The 16,719-nt window shown below is 40.6% G+C and overlaps 1 protein-coding gene across 1 annotated transcript in view; it reads right to left on the bottom strand.

The window, feature by feature from the left end:
* Nucleotides 1-2,114: 2,114 nt before the first annotated feature.
* The window catches only part of Alg14 (ALG14, UDP-N-acetylglucosaminyltransferase subunit), a 129,413-nt gene continuing 114,808 nt past the window's right edge, over nucleotides 2,115-16,719 (bottom strand). Inside the window, exon 4 of the mRNA XM_004635700.2 lies at nucleotides 2,115-3,067. Within this exon, the coding sequence (XP_004635757.1) occupies nucleotides 2,837-3,067 (231 nt within the window). The 3' untranslated portion in view covers nucleotides 2,115-2,836. The remainder of the gene's footprint in view (nucleotides 3,068-16,719) is intronic.

Below are 16,719 nucleotides of genomic sequence, written 5' to 3'. Positions count from 1 at the left end.
TGAAATAGCTGGACCTTCTGACCCGGCAAGCTGCTGAGACCTTTCAGACAGTGAACTGGAGATAAAAATCTTCCAGGGAAGTAGGTGTGGGCAGGATGTGTGGTTTCCTTGCTTTGCATCTGAAGGTTGATTCAATTAATTTTTCATAAATGGTTTCTTACAGTAAAAGTTGCATTCCAAAGTGTTTTAAGAGAAATTTAAAAAGACAAGCTAACTACTGATTTTCACTTCAAGTTGAGACTAGAGCACTCTTTGCCTGAATGGCACAGATATGCATAGTAGGGAAACCACGTGCCCTACTGGAATCTCGAACCAGCCTCCTCCCTCTCCCCTCCCCCTCCCCTCCCCCTCCCTTCTCCCTCTCCCCCTCCTCCTTCCCCTCCTCCTCAGCTAGTATGACCTTGAGAGTTCCAATTAGTCCTCAAAGGAACAAACAGTGGAGCAAGCACTCCTTTACTAAAGAAGTTGAACTAAGCAGAAGGATGTGACAACATGTGTCTCAGCCTGGCTCTCGATGTGTACACAGCAGCCTGAATCTGGCAAACATATTTTTAAGCTTTAGTGACATAACACACATAGATTCTTTTTCTGACATTCCAGGCTAGACACTGCCTAAGAACAAGCTCTGCAAAAATATCTGGGGCACGCATATGCTTCTGGAAAAAATTATGGCAACTTTTGCATAATTCCCCCTGGTCTGAGCACTGTAAGCTGTGGCCTGACAGAAGTGCTGCATCGGGATCAGCTGGAGGGCTGGGGAAGCCGCCCATGGCTCTGAGCGGCATTAAGGGAACCCAAACGCAGCTCACTGACCTCTCCGGTCACCTACCCATGGCCACTTCAACACAAGGTACAGAGCAGAGACTAATTCAAACGTGAATCAAAAGCACATGCTGCTGTTGCTTTAAAAAATCACTTTCTCTCTAGGAAAACAACCGCTTCTTTTGTCTCTGCCCCTCACTGAAACCTCTCTGCCTGACACTCGAGGTCCATGGCTCAGAAGAAACAGAAACAATAAGATTTGAGGATTTAAAGTCAAACCATGGTGAGTCACCTCTTATTCATCCCACGGCCACCGAGTCCGGTCAGCAAGATGCCCTCACCATCCCGAGCTGCTTTCTGCTGCTTGGGTTTTCAAAAGGCCCTGAAAAGGCCCTGCTGACTGATGCTCCTATATCACCAACCCACAGAAAGAGTTTCTCTCAAAGAACAAGAAAGCCTTCTCAATTCAGCATTTTAATTTTGCATCACCTTGAGTGACCCTGTCTCTTAAATATGCTGTAATCTCATCACCTCCTTACTAGATTTACACTCCTAACCAAATTATTTAAGAGGAAAATACATAGGTAAGGGCTGAGGGCCAGCGCAGGGGTAAGGTGTTTGCCTAATGTGCAGAAGTGCCTGGGTGCAGTCTCTTGACTGACAGATGTGCAGGTCTTTATATTCAGTGCTCCCTCTCGTGCGTGCGCTCTCTCACTCCCTCTCCCGCTCACTCCCGCTCTCTCTCTCTCTCTCTCTCTCTCTCTCTCTCTCTCTCTCTCTCTTTCTGTGAGTTCTCATTTTTTAATGCTTGTTAAAAGCAGGAGAGTTTACAGGGAGGGGACAAGAATTATTGGTTACTGAGGAGCTTCTACTGTGATAGATACTGCACCACAAGGTGCATAAAGCCTCAAGCAGGACTAGCTACACAGTCTGCAGTCTAAAGTGTGAGTCCCTCATTTAATAATTACAAAATGAGCAGGGGATGTAGCTCACTATCAGAACACTTTCTTAACATACGCAAGACTGTGGGTTCAATTCCCAGTACTGCAAAGCAACAATTAAATAAGTATTATGAAGAAATGCAAGACAGTGAGAACAGAGTATTAATCCAGGAGAAGGGGCCCTCCTAACTGTAGAACTCTATGGGACTACACAGGCCATGTATCAGTGAGACTCGCTCTATTCTCAAAGCCTGGCTTTATCACATGTAAGGCATGTGATCTTGGACAAGTCAATTACAGAATATGGACAGTAATAACCCCACCTCATCTAGTTCCTATTAGGAATAAGACCATATTTAAAAAAGAATACCTGGCACACAGCTTGTATTACATAAATGTTCAGTAAACATATGTTGTAGCAGGTCTAAGCATCTCAAAATACCAATTACAGCCACGACATTGTGAATTTATTAAGACAAATTTTAATGGTGTAAGATTCCTGCTAGTAAATTTTATTTCCACAACAGTGATTACTTTTTATTTTAACAATGTGGAGATTTAAGAAGGATATTTCATATTGAAGCCAGATACTCAAAAAGCAAAACTGAAGAATAAAAAGAAACTCAAGGCTCAAGGCTCTGGAAGCCAGAAAAGTGCAAACTGTCATGAGGCCAATTTAATATAGCTGCTTCCTTTATGCTGAATAATTCACTGGGGACATCACTGCTTCCATACAGGAAATAAAGCCTGTAGTACCTGAACAAAAACTAAGAAATACTTTGTATTTGTGTTTCTTTTTACAGTGGAGTTTTTTGTCTGTAAACAGGAAATTTACTAATCATACAAACTATATTTAGGTTTAAAAATACTACTAAAATAGTAAAACACCTTGCAGACAGTGAAACATACTTTTACCTAATAAAGGAGTCTGGAGAACAGAGGCACACGTATTAGATAAATACCATGTAGTAATGTTTATCTTATAGGAAAAGTTTCAGGTTCTTCAGTGAGTTGTTTGCTTATTTTTAAAACTCCTGACAAGCAGTAATTCACAGGACTTTCAGAAGCCTTTATAATAACAGGGCATAGGAAATAGTGTCGACTGTAATTCTGAAGATACAAGTTTCCATTTGTCAAACGATTCGTCCAAGGTACACAGATTTGGGATACTTCTCTTTAAGAGTTGGCCACTGAACAATGAAATAATCTGAGAGATGAATCAGAATCTTTCCAGAGAGAGATAAAGTTTCCACTCGGCAGATGCTTTCAACGTAGACAATGATCACTTTCTTTATTCCTAGTATTCCAAGGAGAAGAGCAGATACGCAGATAGGAACACACGTCCCTGGTCCGTTACACAACACCTTAAAAAAAAAAAAAAAAAAAAAGTTGAACGTGAACTTAATACAGAAGAGTAATTTATGGAGTCACTTTGCATTAGGAATAGGCTGACCTTAGAGACTTCTGAGTGTGGTCTTTCCCTGTCAAGAACCTGTGATACACAGAGCAACACATTGAGGCCCGTGGTGTGGGTGGCCTGCGCTGTGTGTCTTGGGCCTCCCGCTCACCTGCTACCAGCTCTGTGATGCGGGCAAAGCCATGATGTCCAACTTTTAGCACTGAGTGTGAGTGCCTGGTGCTCGCTGTGCACTCACTGGATAGCGTGTGTTGCTCTTCTCTGACTGCTCTGTAGATCTTGAGTGTCACACAAATATACAGAAAATATATGATCAACTAAGGTTCATTCAGTTTTCTTTCTTATACCAACTTGTTCTTGATGTGAGTGATGATGTCTTTAAATGACTGTCATGTAGGCTATTTTTATGGACTGTAAAATCATTGTGGGGATTCATTATAACAATAGGATATTTAAGAGAAGGTTATCATAGGAATGAGATTTTCCCTCAACAGGGCTTAATCTATGTGTGTGATACAAGAGTTTAAATTCTCCTAGTTTTTATGGAAAGCCATTAGTTAAAACCAATTTAGTTGACTAACTTTACAAGTTGACTAACTTTATAATAAAACTTATAAATACAAAGACTTTTTATAAATCTTTGAAGAAAACAAGAGGAAGCATATTTGATAGGATTGTTGGTAAGATGATTTATTACTATTTCCACAGGAGAAAGCATTTTGCATAGTATCTTAATCATAAGCTTATGTTGACTGAATTAGTAAAACCTAAAAAAGCATTTGATTCCACAAACTACAAAAGAAGAGGTGTGTGGTTGTCTACATATGCCCACTGGGCATGATCTACAACATCACATGATCTTTCAAGCTCACACCTTAGAGTGGGAAGGGTCTCCAGATGTGTTTTCACCATCCCAGTACTTCATGGGCTCTCCCTGACAGACAGCCATGCCATATCCATGCGAATATGGTCAAGGGTGTGAAGGTTTAACAAGTCATCTGTTCCAGGCTCTCCACCTCTGGAGTCATTCACAGAGCTTAAGAAAGACTAGTGTTGCAGGTAACATCTGTTTTTTGTCTCCTCAAAGCTCTTTACTTATAATTTAAGCCTTTTTTCTTTCACAGAGAACTTTCATTCTCTTGAATTACCAGCTACTGAGCTGTTCTCCTGACTGGTCTTCTTTAATCTCCATTAAGCTGTCACCATAACCCTTCTTGCTAGACAACGGAGGCAGTGGAGCTGGGTCCAACATGCTGCACTCCAGCTCTGTGACTTTGGGCAACAGCAGTAACAGTAATCACCACTTTAGTCCTCTCACCACTAGTTACTCACCACTAGTTACTAACAATGCACTCCGGCCAGGTCCTATACTAAACATTTTATAAGTACTATATTTTAATTAATCTTCACATCAATTACTTGAGACAAGTTTCATTATCTCTTCTCTCAGATAAGGAAACTGAGGCACAGAGACATTAAACAAGTCTGATCACACATTTAGGAGGTAAAGAAGTTATGTTGCTCAAGGTTGCTTTTTCCCTAAGTGACTTAGTTACCCTATCTAAAATATGGGGAGGTTGGATTAAATCACTTCTGTCAGCTTCAGGAGTCCATGTTTCCGCGATTCTAATTTGTCTCTAGCTTTGTTTTATGCCTAAATTACAAACTTGCTCTGAATCCTCCGAGGGCTTATAATTCTAAAAATCATTTTAATGCAAAGCATTATTGAAATTTTGGGTTGGATAATGTGTTTTGCTGTTGTTGTGGGGCTTGTCCTATGAATCATATGTCTAGCATCCCTGGCCTTTGTCCATAAAATTCTAGTAGAAACAATCAAGACTCCCAGCACTGCCAAATGTCTTGTAATTCACAACTATGATATTAATGTGCTTCTAATCCTTGGATTATCCTATGTGTGTTGCTCATTCTTGGTCCCCTCCCCACTGTCTGTGCTGGTGAATGAACCCAGGGCACTGTGCGTGCTAGGCATGTGCTCTGCCACCAAGCAACATCAACAGCCCTCAGTATTTTCAATGGCAAAGAACAAAAATTACAGCCAAAAAGAATGTAAGGCCCATCACTGGATCTTGAGTGCCAAGCTATTTTCATATTTGTTACCTTTTAAAAAATGTATATAGCCACATGTATTCATTTCAACATCTAGTGCATCATTTATATGCAAGCTGTGCATACATGATACAGATGGCTGACTATGACTGGACACAGGTAAGAAATAAATTAACAACCTACCATTTATCAGAAGTAAAGACTGTTCAGGTAAAAGGAGAAATTAGAAGTATTTTGTTTGTTATCTCCTGGTGTATAACTCCATATTTTGGGTACCTTATTACAAAAGTTCCAAGCACAATAAAATTATAAATCAAGAATTAGAGATGAGTGGTGGTACGTGCCTGTACTCAGAAGGTTGAGGCAAGAGGATTGCCACAAGTTCAAGACCAGTCTGGGATACACAGTGAGTATAAAACCACCCTTCTTAACTACATAGTAAGATGTGTCTCAAAAAACAAATCTAGAAAAAAGGGCATGGGGAGTGTAGCTCAGTGGCAGATTAAAAAAAAAAAAAAAAAAAAAAAAGCAGGGGGCTGGGGATACAGCCTAGCAGTATAAGTGCCTGCTTGGTAAGTGCAAGGTCTCAAGTTTAATCCCTGGTACAGAAATACATAAATAATAAATAAAAATTTTAAAAAAGCAAGTGAATCCCATGGAAAACATTTAATTAAGCACAGGTTTCAACTTTGAATTGCAATAGCCTAGGAAAATTTTATTTTAAAATGTGGATTACAGAGTTTTCATTATTTGAAGAAGCATATCACAGATACTATTCCAAACATTTAGTAACAATAAGTCACTTAAACAGCCTGGGTAAAGATGATATTAAATAATACGGAGCTGTCTTTTTAGTTTTCTAAAAAACATAGACATATTCTTCACACCTCCATTTCTGACACTTCAGTTTCTCAATGAGAATGCAGGACTACCACCCTGGCCACCTTCCTCCCTCACTGCTTTGCAAGCTCCTTCTAGGCAAGATCCCTTTCTAGGACAATCTATACTCTGCTTTTGGAGTAAAGTAGGTTGAAAGAAAAAAGGATGGAAAGGAAGGAGCAAGGGAGTAAGAGAGGTGTGAACCTTTCTTGCCTATTCTGCGTGAAGCTGAAAGTGCCCTTGACTGACTTGACCATTTGCACTCTCCCGTCTATACTCACCATAAACACCTACATAGTTGGCTGCCATGATGCCTGTAATTACAGGGGCTGCTGTGGCTGCTGCTTCTTTTTAACCATCTCACATCTGTTAACCTTTTCCTCAGGGGAACCAGTATGTCCCTTGGTCTCAATTCAAGTGTTTGACTAGAGCTGACTCCACATCTACTGTAAGTAGAGGACATATGACTCCAGTCTGACAAATCACAGCATCAGATTTCCCTAATGAAAGTCACTTTTTCAGGGAAGAGCACATAACTCAGTCAGAAACCACAGGATTTTGTGGGACATTTGTTGGGGCTGCTGAGAGAGCAGTTCCTTCTCTACTGTTCTGGAACCCAGGAGGATGTGGACCTGGCATAGTCAACATCTCATTTGCCAGATGGCTGTAATTATAGCTTCTTTTTCTTCTTTTTAACCATCTCACATCTGTTCATCTCTTTCTCAGGGGAACTGCTGCATCCCTTGCTAGAGAACTAGAGAATGAAGCCATCAAAAAGCACAGCAGAGCTGAGAGACAGACAGGGCAGATCCTGAAGGCAGCACTCAGGTCCCCGAATCCAGCTGTGTCTGGAGGAAACCAGATCTCTCCGTAGACTTGCCAGGTATGTGCTGGAATACATTCCATCTCTGCTTCAGCCAGTTTGAATCAGTATTTCTGTCACCAAGAATAAAAAGCATACTGAGTCACACAGACTTTCATTTTATCTAACTATTTTGACTGGTCTCTGATCGGCTGCAGCACCCATCAGTGTATGTTCAATATGTATCTGCTAGATGAATTTTAAATCAATAAATAAACTTTTCTAACAGCAGGAAGTTCAAGAGACATACTAAGGTAACATAAATCACAGGTATAAACAATGAAAAAGGTCAGATTACAGAAAGTCATGAGGGTAGATGAGTTGATCAAGAACCAAGACCAATTACACCAGGATTGTTGTTCTGTAGATTTCGGTCATTACAGGCCAAAACATTAACATCCACATACAAAAAAAGGTGGATTTCTAACTTGAATAGTTGGAATTCAAGTCCTAACCCGGTAGGAACCCTCTACACAGAATTTGGGCAAGATGTTTGGGGTTGTGGGCTGGTTGCTGGTCAGAGTGACCATGCAGTACAGGGTGGCTCCAGGATGCCCATGACGGTGAGACTAAAGGCCATAGAAAATTCAGTGAGGCTCCAGTATCAGGACGCTGGACACAGAAGCAGAGTCCAGTTCTGTGGCGCTGGCCTGAAAACCAGATGTCAAGTCACCTCAATCACTGGAGGCTGGTGAAAGGCTATGAACTATGGAAAATGAGCTTCAGGGAAGGTTTCATTGATATCCTACAGCCATAAAGAAACAAGAGAACTAAAGCCCACAGGGAAAACTGAACTGGTATAAGCAGGAAGCCTATAATAGGCAGGTCCTATTATATTCAGTTCTTCTACAGTCTATTAACACCCTTATAAGGAAAGGTAAATGGTGAAGATAAGGGAGTGCATAAGTAATGGCAAGTAGGAAAAGTCAGGAGATAGAGGAAGAAGAAAAGCTTGGTTGTAGTGCTTAACAGGAAGCAAGTGGGGTAAAATATTTTAAAAATGGTTAGAGAAATGAAAGGAAAACCATGAAGTCACTTGCTTCTCAAAAATATAGTAAAGATGATCACATGGTTAGTGATTTATTTATTTATTTTTTTTCCAGCCAGAAAAGTGCCACAAGAAATCTTATATTTGGCCAGTGAAAATAACAGAAACTCAGGGAGTCCTGGGGCTCAAGTATGTGACAGGAGAAGAAAGCACATGCTGTGGGAGGACGAGGAGCTGAGGAGCCAAGCAAGGCTGAGACGGATTGTACACACGTGAACAGCCAGGTCAGAGTGACAGAGGCAGTGATAAGGACGGACGGCTCACACAGAAAAGGGAGCTCCATGAACACACAGAGAACAGAGTAAGAATCCAGAGTATTGGGTTTAAGGAGCTGGGGCAGGAAAACACTGACTTTCTTTTTTTTTTTTAACCGACTTTCTGATAACATGAAAAGAAGATAAAAATGGTGGCTTAGATGGCATGCCATCAACAGGCTTTCTTTCATTTCTATTTATTTATTTCTTTTTGTATTTCAGGGAAGGGTCTATAGGGTATTAAGGGTCTCACTACTAGATCGGACTCATAGTGATTCTCCTGTTTACAGCCTCCCAAGAGCTGGGATTACAGGCACAGCTACCATGTCCAGCCCAGTCTCAAGTGCCATTTCAGCATGCCCTGGGGGCAGGGCTGGCACAGCAGGCCCAGGGAATGAACCCCTGGCCCCTGTGCCTACTTGCAGGCTTTAATCCGCTGAGCTATTTGGCCTGCCCAAAAGGCTTTCTTTTAAATACAAATAACTTTTCAGCTCTGTGTGGAAAACAAATGGAAGCTCAAAGACATAATCCTTATTTAACCAATCTGTTAACATTTTGGTATATTCCCTTATAATTTATATCTTCATGTATAAATTCTAATGTAAATTTATACATGCATATACATTAGTGTGAGATCATATTTATAAATACTGTAATGTTTTCAGTTAGATTTTGTTTGTTTTTTAAAATAGTTTTAGAGCTCGGGATGTCCCTCAGTGGTAGAGTGTTGGCCCAGCAAAATAAAACAAAACTTAAAACAATCCTTGATTTAGTACTATAGTTATCATCTAATCTAACTATTCCTTATTCATGCAAATAGTTGTTATGGTTTGTGTCTAGTTGTTCCTGCAAAGCCTCAAGCAGTCATGGGGCGGGGACTTCTAGACTTTGAGATTAACTCATGATCCACTGGGATTATAGGTCTTAGTACTGCTGGGATTATGGGTGTGAGCACTTCCCCCAGGCTGAGGCAGATAGCCTGAACGCAACATAAGAGAGACAGAGATAGACTTCCTGTCTTTTGCCATTGTTGCTGCTACTCCTCCCTTGGCTCCTCTTGCTCTTTGCTGCCACCATGATCTGATGCTCTGTGCCCTGTGCCACGCTGCCCTGGAGCCAGTTGAGAATGGACTGAAACCTCCAGTAACTGTGAGCTGAATAAACCTTTCCTTCCTTCATTTTGGGTGTCGGGTATTTGTCCCAGCAATGAAAGAAGAGTAACTGAGACAATGGTTATCATCAGAAGTTGCTGAAAATTTAGGTTGGCCCTTGTTTTTCCTTTGCTATTTTAAGTTGGACTGTTATGAACATCTCTGTATGTAAATCTATGACACGCTAACATTTCTTTTTTGCACTGATTTATGTTCCAGAGTTCTTGTTGAGGCAGAGTTAGCAGAAATAGCTTTACGAATTTAAGGAAAGTGTAGATGGCTTAGAAAAAACAACTGTTATAGATAAGGCATGGATGTTGTGCTCTTTCAAAAACTTCTGTTTTCTCTTTGCCTGGCATCTGAGTGACTCTCCACTGTGCATGTTCCAGTAGCAGACAGGACGCCTCTCTCCCGCAGAGGGGATATACTCTTGGCTCTTCTGCAGCTAGTGGCCGGGTCAGTGACTTGGCCAGATGTTTCTGCCAAACTCTGACCAGGACATAGTGGTGCAGAGGAGCAGAGCTGGAGGAGACTGTCCTGGCAGCAAAGGTGCCTCTGGCAGAGAAGCATCTGAGAACAATCACGGGACCAAAGAAGAAAATGCAGGTGGCGGCAGGTGTACTCCACCACACAGCAGAGCACAGGGCTGGGGGTGGAGCCTGAGGAAGGTGGTGCTAACTGCCAGAGATCGGTGAGGAGGGCAGCAGGAAGGAAAGAATGTGCTGCATGTGGGGAGACACACATGCGTGGCTCATGTTGTGGTGCAATGCATTTCTATATGAATGTGTGCTTAATGATTTGAGTAGTAGCAGTTAGACAGAAGCACTTATATATGAAGACCAACATGAAATAACCAAAAATTTCTAGTCATTTAAATCACCAACCGCAAGTGAGCCTTGTGGTCTCTTATGGTTATTCATGTTTCTGCAGAGGCATTAGATGTTCTGCTGCATGAAGACGACAATTTACCTCGTAGCCAGTCTATCTAGTCTCTCCCCACCCCCCGAATTCATAATACATATCTATCTATATCTACATCTTTATTTGTATCTATATCTCTCTCAATATATTTTGTACTGGGAATTGAACTCAGGACCTTGTGTTTGCCAGGAAGGCACTTATGCCATTGAGCTATATCCCTAGACCCCAAGAACTTGTATTTTAAAAAAAATTTACCATATTGACTTTTAAAACTGTATGAAGCTGGCTACAAAAAAGGGAACTGGTGATTTTAAATTAAAATTAAGCTAATGTCAAAGTATAATACCTCTTTATCACTTTTCTATTACCCAGGCATTGCTAACATCCTTTTAAAATTTAAGCCATATCAAAAAGTTTTGGACTGGTCAAATAGCTCAATGGATTAAAGTAGCTGCAAGCAGGCACAGGGGTGGGGGTTCTCGGCCTGCTGTGCTGGCCCCGCCCCCAGGGCGCCCTGAGATGGCAATTGAGACTGGGTGTGGTGGTGCATGCCTGTAATCCCAGCTCTTGGGAGGCTGTAAACAGGTAGATCACTCCGAGTCTGATCTAGTAGTGAGACCCTGAATGCCCTGTAGGCCCTTCCCTAAAATACAAAAAAACAAAACAAAACAAAAAAGTTTCAGTTTTTCTTTTTGAAGCAGGATCTTGCTATGCAGTCATGGCAGCTTTGAACTCTTACTCTTTCTGTTGCAGTTTCCTGCATGATGGGATTGCAGGTGTGTGACAGTACTCCTGGTTAGTAAGTTATATATTGTTTTTATCTAGGCTAATCACTATTTTAAGGATACTAACTTTATTGCTGATTCCCCAAATATCAGTTGTATGCATTTTAATTGGTAACAGAAGAAAAAAAAAAAAAAAGAAAAGAAAAAAACCCAAGAAAACCCCAAACCAAAAAGCGAACAGACAAAAAAACCCAATCTGTTCACAATCTAATTAAATAAACACCTAGGAAGAACATTAAACTTTGGGGCTACAAGACCTTGTCCCACTGCTAAGTGCCCTACACTCGCATTCCAGCACTGGCTCCTTCTGTTCAGAGAACACCTCTGCTCATCGTGTATCAAGAAGCTGAAGCAACAATGAGAGGATGAACACAGACGCAGCACATGGATGGAACTGGAGGGCACTGACTTAGGAAAGCTAAGCCAGGCACAGAAAGACCAAAGTACATTTTCACTCAGGGGCAGTAGAGAGTAGAACAGAGGCTGCTGGAGGCTAGGAAGTGGAAGTCGGGACGGGGAGTGGTGAGAGGGCAGGCCACGGGCACCAGAGCCCAGTTAGGGCAGAGGAAAACAGTGATACCATGCTATAGAGCACACACAAAACAACAAGTGTAAGCTACGGCTATACATTTCAAAATAAAGAAGAGTTTGAAGGTTCTCAGCACATGAAAATGATAACATGTGATCATTAAACACATATAGATATATCAAACTATGACACTGTACCCTATAAATGAGTAAACAAATATGACAACTTAAAATATTTTTTTTAAAGTTGAATAACACGGTGCTTATGGGTTATAGCCTCAAAATATGCTGACCTGCGTTGACTGCTTAACAATAGTGGGACCTGGAACAATTTACATATCTACTTCATGTCTCAATTTCTCCATTTATAGAATCATTCTTTTAAGAAATATTTCATTCAGCAAAGAACAGTGGCAGGCCCTGTTCTAAGCATTAACGACATGTATGTCAGTGAACAAAAGAACCTGCCTTCACAAATGTACACTTCAGTGGCTAGAGGAAAAACATAAAAGACACATATGCAAATATGTATAGTAATATAAGCAGGATAGCTCCATGGACATCATGACAAATTTTTAGAAAAGTCATGCTATGGGGGTAATTTCTGGGAGTATCTCTATTGATGAATTCTTAATTTTAATTTTATGAGTTTATTATATTAAACAATGTGTACTTCACAGGGAAATAAAAATCAGTAAAATAAATATCAAATTCTTAATATGTATGCGTGTGTAGAATAAGCATCAACAGCAACTGCTTACAAGATCTGAAAAAAAACAGCAGAAATAAATTCCTATGTGAAAATACAAACAAAACTACCACAGAAATAAATCTTTGCTTTGATTATCCCATTTAAGGCAGTATTCACACACGACAGCAGCAGGCTTCTGACACAGCCATCACTTACGCTGACGGCACTGGTGATTAGCTTTCTTTTCCTGTGAGGCAGGTCATACTTGTCGCCTCTCTTGTCTTGCTCTTTTGTCATTGGCTTCCTACTATGTTACACAATGTCCACTTAGAATGAAAATGTAAATATCAACTAGAATAAACATTAACATTTTCTACATCAATTATTTGCTTACTAGATCTAAAAATAAACAGCAGAAATAAACTCATGTGAATTGCAGTGAAAGTACAAATAAAACTACCATCAAAATAATCTTTACTTCAATTATCAGACCTAAAGCAGCTTTCTTAGCAGATTTTTTTTGATGTTTCACCTGCCTGTTTACCAGTCTGCAAAAGAATTCTTTTGAGGAGTTCTCTAGGTAGATACATACTATTCTTCCTCTGTTGTAATTGATCATGTATCAATTCCAGTCCCACCCCTCTAAGAAAATTTCTCTGTGATATTTTGTGCTTGTTATTTTATTTGAATTATGAAACTATTTGTGTTTGACATGTTTCAGATTGAGTAAAACATAACCACTGGCCAACACTTTGTGTTTCCAGTGGCATCATAGTCACTCACTTTCAACCTTTTCCCAAAGTTGTAAAAGTAGATTTACACTTGTGATTGTACTGAATTGAGCTAATGCTACAGGAAAAATCAAACAAACATTTAACAAAAAAGTTATAAATATGCAAAAATGTGACAAGGCACATTATGTGGGTAAAATGTGCTCATACACCCTTTGATACACATGTGGATACCTTGCCATTGGTTGCATCAAGTGGGTGAGCACAGAAATTGCTTCCTGCATTCCAGAGCAGTCACTGAGACTCTATCCAGCTACTGTTAGGCCAAAGGACATATTTTCACGGTCTTCGCATCTCTGACCCAGTGTAAGGAACTGATAAGGGAACAGGGTGATATGGAAAACAAAAGTCCTGCTCAGGAAGTGACTCACTAGCAAATATCTGATGAAGTATTCTAGCATTTTAGGTAGGATCACATACTGATGAGGCAAGAGGCAGGAAAAAGGATAGCAAAGATTTAGCTGACTGAGTTCCTGGAACAGGGGGTAGAGCTCCAGGGCCTGGGGAGGGATGGAAGCTCGAGCTGGGCTCTGCTTATGCAGAGCTGTGCTCCATAAGTGGATCTATATCCCTTGAGTGCATTTTTTCAGTGAAGAATGCAAAGAGAACAAAACGGGACTTGGGATTCGTTCTAGTGGTTCTGAGGGGTAGGTCAATAATTGGTTCCAACATAGTCTCTTCCTGGAAGCCTGAAATGTTAAGGCAGAGAGTGTAAGAGATGGAGAATGGCAAACCAAGCAGAAGCAAAGACAACTTGGAAAACAGCGGTGCGCGAGAGTGGTGCTACAGGCGGGGGAGATAGCTTGGCCATCCTGACAAGCGCAAGGACATCGGTTGGATCCTTGGTGAAATGTTGTGCATACTGCACTGGCCACCAAAACCATGTATGGTGGCGCACGCCTGTAATCCTAATGCTGGGGAGGATGAGACAGGAGGATCACTATGAGTCTGAGCTGCATAGTAAGACTCTGTACCAAATATATAAAATATTGAGAGAGACAGACAGACAGACAGACAGACAGACAGAGTACAGACTATATAACATATATGGAACATTTAAAATAGTGCCTAGCTGTGTGATGGTGAACCTTTTAGAGCTTTCAATATACAAACAGCCCACTGAAACACAAATGATATGGGTTCACCAGAACTAGCCTAGCTTATGACCAAGTGTAAATAAACAGCTATTATTATATTCTGTCTAAAAGTAAAATAGCATACTAGTGGCATTTTTCAAAATTTAGAGTATTTTATGGAACAAAGACAGAGGTTTAGGAAAAGCAGAGTGATTACATGGGCTCTGCTAATCCTGTCCTTAAGGCCTGTCTGTGTCACAGGCACAGCACTGATTTGGAAGGATTTAGCCTACCCTTCCAAGACACCTGATAAGAATAATCCAATTATCCACTTTTGTCTCCTAATCTTCCAGGCTTATCTTTTGCCCTCTCTGATCCACACTAAGTGACATGAAAAAAGAAACGCAGTGTTTTGCCTTCTGTTTTCTCCCAACTCTGTACTAGGTGGAGCACTCAGAAGCAGACAGCCAGAGTGGATACAGCCGCAGGGAGCCATCAGGTCGGGGCCTTCCCTTCAGCTTAAGAGCAAGGGAGGACCCTGACATTTGCTGGGCACCTACTGCTTGCTAGGCACAGAATCTGATGCATCCTACTTCCCCTAGCATAGCAGGAAATCTTTAGAGGGGGAATGCGCTCTAAGACCCCTAGTGGATTCCTGAAAGCAGACAGAAGCCTGACTGACACATACTGTATTTTTTTCTATATATACAGATCTATTACACAGGTTTTTTATTTTTTATTTTGGTGGTACCAGGGATTGAACTCAGGACCCTGTACTTGCCAGGCAGGCACTTATAGTTTAATTTATAGACACAGTATGAGATTACTAACAATAATGATAAAATAGAACAATTATAAGAATATACTGAAAATCTTATCAATCTCTGCATATAACCATTTTCTTTACTGAGAATTTACACCTGCTCACTTGAAGCAAGCACTTTATGGCTTCTCTTTGGCACATCAAAATTGATAGCAAAGTACTCTTGAACTCTGGGGACATTAAATAAAATAAAGGACATCTGAACATAAGCACTTGACACCAGGTCAGTTAACCTGATAACCAAGAGTGCTACCAAGTGACTTAATGGGTGGGTAGTGTACACAACAAGAATATACTGGACAAAGGGATGTGTCAAGTCTTGGGTGGGACAGAAGGGTACAACGTAAGACTTGACATGTTACTCAGAAGAGTGTGAAATACAAAATTTAGGATTTCTGAAATTTTCAATTTAGTATTGTCAGGCTGCAGTTGATGTTAGCAATTGAAACTGTACAAAGCATATCTCATATAAACCTCATAATAGCCCTGTGAGGGGATGGGTATTGCTATACTCATTTTTTTAAAAAAGAGATTAAGGCACAGACCAATTACATAACCTATAATTAGTATCTTAAGTGAGACCCAAACTGAAGCTTTTGGGAGGCTAGCTCAGGGTTCTCTCTACCACAGTGGCCCCTCTTGGGCCTACCAACCAGATCCAGGTAAGCTGGTGTAGGTTTAGGGTAAGGGGGCTCCAAGGCAGCTTATGCAAATGTAATTCAGGGCTGTATGCTGGCAATTATTGCTAAATTTTATAGCTTTAACAGAAAAATCAGCAGCAGATTGTGATATACTAATGGACTAAACTAGGTTAGGAAACCTTGTGCAAAGAGAAAATGGTAAAAAGGCCAGGCATGGTGGCATACTCGGGAGGCTGAGGCAAGATGACTGACTGCTGCGGTTCAAGGTCAGCCTGGGCTACACGGCAAGATCGGTCTCCAAAAATCAAAATGAGACAAATGGCGAAATAATTAACATTTTTAAAAGAAAATAAGTTTCCTTTATGAAGGGGAAGAACTGGCTTGAACTCCAAATTATTGTAGAACCCCTTATTTCCGTGAGGGCACTCACTTCAGTAGGTAAGTGATAATTTCTCGGCGATTGTGCCTCAGTTTTTGTGTATGTACCTTTGTGTTATTTATTTCCTACTGAACTGAAAACAGGTCTGCTGTCCTCCTTAGACATTTTATGTGCAGATTATTTTTTTACTATTAAAAACAATGTAATTTTTACAGAGGATTAATTGATTCCTTAATTTTGGATCAGTATGATATATAAAAAGCTTGTTCTGAGGTTTCAGTGTGAAGGGGAAGAGGGACAGAAAGAGAGACAGACACATACATATACTTTTCCACAATGAAACAGATGCAAGAATTTGACAAACTGAGATGTGCAAAAGAGCTGTACTTTTAGTGTCACTAAAGAACATGGGACTTTTTATTTTGCTATCTCTAGATATTTTTAAAAACAAACAACATGATTTTATTTTTATTTTCATTTATTTTTTTATGATTTGATTTTTAAAAAATGATTTGAAAAGACAATATCAGAGTAAAGGAAAACCATTTACGCTGGATAAAGTTAGCTTCGTGAAAAACTCACATTTCTCCTTTTCCTATCGCATCCCCTGTAGAGAGCCCATGCCACGAATCGCGGCTTCAGAACCAAAACTCCTAGGGACCATTGGTTGAGGCCTGCTGCAGCCCTTGAAGCCTGCGCTAGA

The sequence above is a fragment of the Octodon degus genome, unplaced genomic scaffold (assembly GCF_000260255.1).
Source record: "Octodon degus isolate 3935 unplaced genomic scaffold, OctDeg1.0 scaffold00074, whole genome shotgun sequence".
Taxonomy (NCBI): Eukaryota; Metazoa; Chordata; class Mammalia; order Rodentia; family Octodontidae; genus Octodon; species Octodon degus.
Note: the sequence above shows the minus strand (reverse complement) of the source record. Positions and strands in the feature narration are given on the sequence as shown.